Below are 8,987 nucleotides of genomic sequence, written 5' to 3' on the forward strand. Positions count from 1 at the left end.
CACCCTTTGGGGAGGTACGGAAATGACATCACAAAACACCGTCAGCCGTCATGGTCATACCGGAAGTACGACCGCTCCCAAAATAAAACTACGTCTTCCCCGAAAGGAGGTATCAAGTATTTCTTCTCATCGATAGTCTCTTAATACTGTCCAGTGAAAACATTATTAGTCGTTGAAAAAAGTATTGTGTCAAGTGGTTCATTTGTTGCACTATAACGTTGTTGTTATAGTATTGTGAAAAACAGAAGTGGTCTACTCATTTGAAGGCTTGAGCGTCGCTTGACAAGCTTCGACTTGAGGGAGTCTTTCGTGAGCTCATTTCCACGAATATTCAGAACATCCGTCCCTCCATTTTCTGTACCGCTTCTCCTGCGTGCCGCAGCCTATCCCGGCTATCTTCGGGCTACACCCTGAACCGGTCGCCAGCGAATCGCAGGGCATATATGAACAATCCCTTAAAAAAAGACACATACGTCTCAATAAGATCCGAACGTAAAAATGACTCAAGAAAACATCTTCCTCTTCGTTCCTAATCTGATAGGTGAGTTTGTGGCGCGGTCACCGGCGGGTAGCTGCTAAAAGCTAACTGCTGCTAATTGCTACTGTGAATGTCAAAACAAATACGACAAATGTTCCAAAATTGACAACTGGGGATAGCTCGCGCAGCAGGATCCGGTCTTCGGCCTCGCGTACACCTACTCGCCAATAATCTCTTGAATTCAATTTAAAAGAAAAAAATCCGAATTAAAACGACTGCGGTACATCACTTCCAATGTTTAGGTGAAACTTACGTTAATGTTCTCTTCCGCATTGATTTATTTCAAACATGTTTTTGAAAATCAACATTTCACATGCATGAATAGGTATGTGAAGCAACATTTACTAACGCGGCGTATTTCAAATCGTTTACAAAAAGAAAACTGACTGTTTGTCATATCTGTCTGTATGCAGACAGAATGGTGGACTGCACCTGTAGTTGATGTTTTTCATTAAAAGTAAGTTACTTGCGCTACAACTAACAGATTATCAAATGACCTACGGAAGCGTATTGCATTCACTTGGATTTAAAAAAAAAAAAAAAAAAAACTCCTGTTTTTCTGAGTCATTTTTTGAGGGCTTTGTTTTTCTGACTATTTTTTTCTGTTTTTCGGACTATTTTTTTCCATCTGCTTTTCTGACTATTTTTTTCTGTTTTTCTCACAAATTTTTTTCCCACCTTTTTTTTCACTTTTTCGGACTAATTTTTTCTGTTTTTCTGTGTAATTTTTTTCCCACCTGTTTTTTCGGACTAATTTTTTTCCATCTGTTTTTCTGACTATTTTTTTCTGACAAATTTTTTTCTGAGTTATCGGGACACATCAAACTCACGCGAGAACCTGCAGACTGCAAGTGACTCTTTGCGGACTTACTAATGGCGGATTACTGCTCGCATACCTTCAACCTGCGGTTCAATTAAGGTGCCTGCGTAATGTCGACAAACTAATAACAATTCCATCTATGTGACTCAAAGACAGGAGTATCTCCCAGTGTCTTAAACCCATATCAAAATAAAACTTGATCAAACTGAATAAGCCGGTCATGTTGCTTACTACGGATTCCGCAAAGAGTCACTTGCAGTTTGCAGGTTCTCACGTGAGTTCGATGTGTCCCGAAAACTCAGAAAAATATTAGTCAGAAAAACAGGTGGAAAGAATTTGTCCGAAAAACAGAAAAAAATAGTCAGAAAAACAGATGGGGAAAAAAAGTAGTCCGAAAAACAGGTGGGAAAAAAATTTGTCAGAAAAACAGAAAGAAATAGTCAGAAAAACAAAGCCCTCAAAATAATTACTCAGAAAAACAGGATTTTTTTTTTTTTTTTATCCAAGTGAATGCAATACGCTTCCGTAAATGACTTTGATAATATTTTGGAAACCTTGTTTAAAATTCTGCAAATCCTCTGCTTTTCAGCCTTTTCACAGTAAATATTCTCCAATTTCTGTAGCCCTCCACCATAGCAGGCTGATTGTTTTTGTGTTGTGTCAAAATAAGTCATTTCCGAACATTATTTTTTTTCGTTGCAAAATAATGATCGACATTTTTGCTGATTTCCTGACGGATTTTACGGACCAAAACTGGAACTAAATCATCATCAATATATATTTGTGCATTTTCTGCTTTGTCAATTTAAACTGATATCCTCGTTTCGTATAAACGCGTGGAAATTAAAAACATTTTGTCCGATTAATTGATCAGTCGAAAAAATAATCGACAGATTAAGTCATTATTAAAATAATTGTTACGGTACCATCAGGTGTCATTTTCTGATGGAGAATCCATTATGTTGTGTTATGTACACAGTAGGTGAAAAGCAACTCTCTTATTTAAATATCCACAAATAGGAATACATTGAGATTTCAATTTTTTCCCGATTTAATACTTTGTGTTTTTCCATATTCGAACCTCAGAAGCAGTCATTTTGTTTCCCACAACAGTTGTTGTTGCCACACACACATTACATTGTTTGTATGATATTCCTGTGCCCTTATTAACGTTGTGAAACACCAATAACGTGTTATCTGCGTGTAGGTTACGCCCGCATTGTGCTGGCGCTGGTGTCCTTTTTCCTGATGCCGTGCTGCCCGATTCCCGCCTGTTTCTGCTACATGCTCAGTGCCCTGTTGGATGCCTTTGACGGTCATGCCGCGCGGGCGCTCAACCAGTGTACGTGTTCAACGCTAGTAACTCGCGCTCATCAATTTGATCTTTTTTTCCTCGATGTGCACTGCTTCCACTAACTAACATGGCTCTTTTACACTGCACTTGGCAAGGCGCCCGACGCCCTCGACTCCCCATTCATTCCGAGGGGGCGTCAGTGCGTTTTGACGCGACGTGGAGCGTCATCGGATAGAAAAACGTGCTGTTCGGCAGCATCGAAGCGGTGACGTCAGAAAGCTCCTCCAATGGGAGCGGGACTGGCAGAGTGATTTCTGACTGCCGGTTTAGCTGACTTGTACTGTAAACGGCAAGGAGGAAATGGAGGAAGGCATAATAGTCACGCTGTCCCACTATCCCGAACTTTGGGCAACTAGAAAAATGATATACCAAGACATCTCTGTGGGAGGCTTTCAAAGCTCCCTCCTTGAAGCGCTCTTCCTGGAACTAGAAAGCTCACAAACAAGTTTCAACTCCCAAATGCTGCTGTGAAATTACGAGCCCGATTCCAATGAAGTTGGGACGTGGTGTTAAACGTGAATCATTGTAAATAATAATTATTATTAAAATAAGCACTTTTATGTAGCTAGAATGGGAAAGAATTCCACCTCCAAAGCTTCAAGAGTTAGTGGGTTGAAGTTTAAGTTCGATTTCTGTGCATTATCCTCTTGTCTTTCTTTGGTTTTCTACAAATGCTATGTAAGTCGGTGCAGTCACGCACAATACAACGCAGCCATCCTCGGACCTCGGCAACAAAACACAATAATGACCCTGTGTGTCATTCCAAAAATCAGAAACCACTTTATAAAAACAGACACTTTGTTGCTAAATAGACAACAATACAACAACAAAGATAATGATGTCATCGTCTTGCGCGTTTCCAGCGACGCAGTTCGGCGCCATGCTGGACATGCTAACGGACCGCTGCGCCACCATGTGCCTGCTGGTCAACCTGGCGCTGCTCTACCCGTCGTACGCCTTCGTCTTCCAGCTCAGCATGTGTCTGGACATCGCCAGCCACTGGCTGCACCTGCACAGGTGAGCGCATCAACCACTTCCTGTTTCACAGCCCTGCCCCTTGCTGCGACACCGCTTAAGTGAGTGTACCTATGTGTGTGCGCAGCTCCACGGTTATAGGTTCCGGCAGTCACAAGAACATTGACCTCTCGGGAAACCCGCTCCTGCGCCTCTACTACACCAACAAGGTCACACTTTACATTTCTTTACATTTCTTCCAACTTTCTGCGCTCCTGTACTGTTTTTTTTCCAAATAAGGGTGCATGCTTCAGATGGTCACATGTTTTTTTTGCAGGTGGTTCTGTTCTTGATGTGTCTGGGCAACGAGCTCTTCTTCTGCCTGCTCTACATCCTGCATCACATGCAACAGCCAAGCGGTATCATATACACACACTTTTACTCACACTAAACAGGAGTCCTGGATCACCGTGTGTGTGTGTGTGTGTGTGTTTGTTTGTTTGTTGTAGTCATCAGCGTATGTGCGTGTTGGAAGTGTTTTGTGGTGTGTTATATAGCGTGTGTGTTTGAAGTGACCAGTGTGTGTGTTAATGTGTTGTTGTGCGTGTTTGAAGTGACGTGTGTTGTGTAGTGTATTCAAGTGTATGTGTGTGTGTATCTTCAGTTTGTGTGCGTGATTGTTTATAGTCACTCGTGTGTGTTTGAGAGACTTTAGTTTGTGTGTTTGTTTATGTCACTAGTGTGTGTGTGTCTTGAGCTTGTGTGTGTTTGTTTACAGTCCCTGGTGTGTGTGAGCGTGTGTCTTGAGTTTGTGTGTGTTTGTTTATAGTCCCTGGTGTGTGTGAGCGTGTGTCTTGAGTTTGTGTGTTTGTTTATAATCACTAGTGTGTGTGCATGTGCGGGTCTTGAGTTGGTGTGTGTTAGATTATAGTCACTAGTGTTTGAGTGTTTTGCAACATCTGTGTGCGTGTGTTTGAACTGACCAGTGTGTGTGTTGTCGCCTGTGTGTGTGTTAATGTTGTTGTGTGTTTGTTTTGCAACGTGTGCGTCGAAACCTGTGTTATTGTATAGTGCGTGTGTGTGTGTGGTAAACAGTGTGCGTTGCATTTGCGTTTCAGGGCTCATATACTGTGCCCTGGTGGTGAGCGGCGTGGTGTGCGTTCTGAAGTCGTCCATCAGTCTCGTCCACTTGGTGACGGCCTCTCAGAACATGGCCGCCATAGACGCCGCCCAGCGTGCCAACGCCGCCAGGAAGTCGCAGTGAGAGCACCGCGTCGTCTCTTGATTTTCTTCCACGACCTTATTTGACCACATTCGTGTAACTGTCATCCGATTGTTTCCACACAATCGACATTTATTGTCAGCATTTTGTTACCAGCTTTTATGTTCCCGTGGGGACCTGGAGGCAGCTCACGTTTATACAGAACCTCACGCATGACACAAGAAAAAAAAAAATATATACTGCGGACAAAAATACTCATTTGTGGGTTCAGTTGCATTCCCTTGAACAGCTTGGACGTCTGGGTAAGCAAATGGAGCGCACCTTGCCTACATGCTGCACTACAAGCTGTCCTAAGAAGGCGCATGCTCCATTTTCTTACCCAACTCTCCAGGAATGAATTTACTATTCATTTTTGTTTTGTGCACATATTATATCTACTTCATTGCATTTGCACCTTTTACAGTGGTGCCTTGAGATACCAATGACCGGACTAACATCGTTTGGCCGATTTCTTTGCTTTGACTTGTGAGTGCTAATTGGTGGCTGTAAACTCAACTAACATCACACCAATAAGAAGTTAGGCAGGTAGTGTTGATGGCCGTTCCCAGCTGAAGTTTACTGACATGCTAAGCATAAAACAAAGACAATAACATGGTGTGTATTTGAAACAACCACATAGCTTTGCTTTAAGCACATTTAGCTTAATGCTAACACATACTGGGAAACGCCATAGATAGGCTAACAAAACTAGCTAGCGTTATAACCCTTTAAGCAACAGATATTTGAACTAGCGGTGCAACGATTCATGGATTAATCGACAGCTAATCGATTATCCAATTAATCAACTATTTCCATAACCGATTTATCGTTTGGAGCCAGTTTCAGTTTAAAAATGTCCAAATCATCTCAACGGTAAATATTTTCCGATTTCTGTAGTCCTCCATGAAAGCAGACTGATCTTTGTTTTTTTTCAAAATACGACATCTGTAAACATCTGCTTTTATTTTGGAAAACAATGGTCAACATTTTTGACGATTATCTGACAGATGTTACGGACCAAACCAATAACTGAATAATTGGCTACGTTCACACTGCAGGGCATGATGCCCAATTCAGATTTTTTTTGTTCAATCGATTTTTTTTTTTTATGTAGTCGTTCACATTACAAAAACAAATGCAAGTTGTACTGTGGACAGAATATGTCCGTGACATCCCATGCATGTGCGCAACCGCGCGGCGGCTTGTAAATGCGGCCCCTCACGGAGGTCTCGTCATGACGCATTTGTGGCAATTTCAAGGATTTTGTGCAACCGGAGCCAGCATTTTCTTATATTTATCAGTTGTAAAGCATATTTTCGCCACTGACTGCTTTCTGCTTCTTTGTCTGCCGTTTTGTCAAACAATTGTGACGTTTGGCACCTTTTGATGACCTTAACCTGAAACCCAAATGTCTGCAGTATACGACAAAAACAGAGAAATTGACCTTGCCGTTCCAATACTTTTGGAGGGGACTGTACATTGAATTGAAGCGGTAGTGAAGTGTTTTGAGTTACGAGCTTGGTCAGGGAATTAATAAAACTCAAATCTCAAGGCACCACTGTCTTTACTGTAGCAACAGTGTCTTTATTTTATTAATTTTTCCCGTGTTGTCTGGGGCTGCATATGTTTTGGGTGTTTTCACCGTGCTCATTTTTTGAGCATCCAACTCAACACCTAACTCAAAGCGAACACAAGCGCTCTGTGATCTCTTTCTCGTGTCTGAGCAGGTGAAAAAAAAAACTTTTTGTTGCTCAAAAGGATGATTATGTATAAAAATGATGTGTTGTGGAGATTTACTTTTCTGCATTTTTATTTATTTACACTCATGCTGCTGTTTTTTGCCCCCCCCCCCCCCAAAAAAAAAAAAGGTTCGGTATCATGCTTTAATCAGAATCATCTTTATTTTGCCAAATATGTCCAAAAAAAACCACACAAGGAATTTTTCTCCGGTAGTTGGAGCCAATTGACAGAGAACACTTTGGAGACATAAAGACAAAAAAAATAAAAAATAAATCACAGTCACTGAGCAACAAAAGGTTACTAGCAATGTGGTAATCCCGCTACAATCCCCCCCTTGACAATTGTGCAAAAAAGAATGTTAATTTGTGACCACAAAATACTAAATTGTGGCCACATTTATTTTATGGGACAATTGTGCAAAAATAGTCCTCTAGCACTTAGAGCAGTTTGAATGACAAATCCAACAATATTGACCATTGTGCAAAGGGCGCCGAGACTTCAAGGAGTGTATGCGGTTTAAAGCCACGAGTAGCGCCATCATCTGGGACTATGTCGATTGTGCAAATGTTGCAGATACTCCTCAATCAGTGTGCAAGTGGTGCAGATGCTACTCTGGCATGAGTGGCCAGTATTGGTCAACAACAGATATGCAAATAGTGCAGCGTGGCGAGACTACTACACTGAGTGCACAAGTAGTATATAATTGGCCCGACAGAAATGTGACGACAAACTCAAGACAAAGAATTGGCAGCAACGGAATTGTAGGTTAGCTGTTTAAGAAGTTGATGGCAAGAGGGAAGAAGCTGATGGAATGTCTGCTAGTTCTAGTTTGCATTGTTCGATAGCGCCTACCTGAGGGAAGGAGCCGAAACAGCCGGTGACCTGGAGGCGGAGGGTCCGAGAGGATTTTGCACGCTCTTGTCTTAGTTCTGGCAGCGTGCAAGTCCTCAAGGACGGGTAGGGGGGTACCGACAATCCTTTCGGCAGTTTCGATTGTCCGTCGCAGTCGGAGTTTGTCGCCAAACCGGACTGTGATGGAAGAACACAGGACCGATTCGATGACCGCTGTGTAGAACTGCCTCAGCTGCTCCCGTCGGCAGGCCGTGCTTCCTCAGACGCCGCAGGAAGTGCATCCTCTGCTGGACCTTTTTGAGGACGGAATTGATGTGGATCGTCCACTTCAGGTCCCGAGAGACTGTAATTCCCAGGAACTTGAAGGTCTCGACGGTTGACACGAGGCAGCTGGACAGCGTGAGGGGCAGCTGTGGCGAAGGATGCCTCCTGAAGTCCACGATCATCTCCGCAGTCTTGAGCGTGTTCAGCTCCAGGTCGCGTCGGCCGCATCGCAGCTCCGGCCGCTCCGCTTCCTGTCGATACGCAGACTCGCTATCCTCTTTGATGAGGCCGATGACTGTGGTGTCATCTGCAAACTTCAGGAGTTTGACAGCCGGGTGCGTTGAGATGTTCTCGTTGAGGTGTTCTCATTAAAGTCTGTTAAGTTTGACCTTCGCATTCGGCAAAACAAAGCAATTTGTTCTGGTTCAAGTCACTGGCGTGTCTTCTTTTTGCGTCTTATAAATCAGTTACTAGCTACATAACTACGTTGCTCTTCTATAATACTGTTAAAAAAAAAATAATATATATATATCTATATTTTATTTATTTTTCAAAGGAAGATGCATACCTTCCTAGGGCTCCCAATAGTGACCTGAACCGAAAGAAATCACTTTGTTTTGTTTAGCGAAATGTGGAAACGTTATTGCGTCATACTGAACTTTTATTTTCTGCAATACGCTTCCATAGTTGCGTTTCAGTGCTGAATGTATTACTAGGCAACACACGTGTTTATTGCTTGAAATGTTTTTAAAAGCGCTCAACTTGTATTTCTGCTCTCTTTTTTTGCTGGGTGGTTTCAATATACTGCAAAAAATAAAAACAAAGAAGCGTTCAAATTTAGCTATGTGGATAATGTTTTGGTCACATGACGTGGTGGTGATTTAAATAGAATCCTGCAAAAACAACTGACCGGTAATCTAAAAATCTGAAAATAATCTGTCGTGTCCGGTTAAAAAAATAAAAAATAAAAAAGTTATATGAAAGGAAGCAGCCATGTATCGAAATCCGTTTGAGCATTTTCCTGATATCCTTCAGATGCAGCTTGAGGCCAATGTACTTCGTAGGCTCTTTTTCCTCTATAATAAGACAATTGAGTGCACTAGCAGAATGACCGTTTTCCAAGTAGTGTTTTTTTGTTTTTTTTTTCCACTACTTGTGCCACTTTTGGCCTCCAAATAAAACCTTAAGCGTTGATATCAAAGCT

General features: G+C 42.1%; 1 protein-coding gene across 3 annotated transcripts; it reads left to right on the plus strand.

The window, feature by feature from the left end:
• The first annotated feature begins 34 nt into the window (after positions 1–34).
• On the plus strand, positions 35–8,623 carry cdipt (CDP-diacylglycerol--inositol 3-phosphatidyltransferase (phosphatidylinositol synthase)). 3 transcript variants are annotated; one of them, XM_061749305.1, is made up of 6 exons: positions 35–109; positions 2,566–2,700; positions 3,576–3,729; positions 3,815–3,896; positions 4,004–4,085; positions 4,785–8,623. In XM_061749305.1, the coding sequence occupies exons 2-6, from the start codon at positions 2,607–2,609 to the stop codon at positions 4,928–4,930; spliced, it is 558 nt and encodes a 185-aa protein (XP_061605289.1). In that variant the 5' UTR covers positions 35–109; positions 2,566–2,606; the 3' UTR covers positions 4,931–8,623. The 3 variants fall into 3 exon arrangements, with proteins under 3 accessions (XP_061605289.1, XP_061605290.1, XP_061605288.1); XM_061749304.1 differs by lacking the exon at positions 35–109 and adding an exon at positions 262–541; XM_061749306.1 differs by lacking the exons at positions 35–109; positions 2,566–2,700 and adding an exon at positions 239–541.
• Positions 8,624–8,987: the final 364 nt, after the last annotated feature.

This window comes from Phyllopteryx taeniolatus, chromosome 16, assembly GCF_024500385.1.
Source record: "Phyllopteryx taeniolatus isolate TA_2022b chromosome 16, UOR_Ptae_1.2, whole genome shotgun sequence".
NCBI lineage: Eukaryota > Metazoa > Chordata > Actinopteri > Syngnathiformes > Syngnathidae > Phyllopteryx > Phyllopteryx taeniolatus.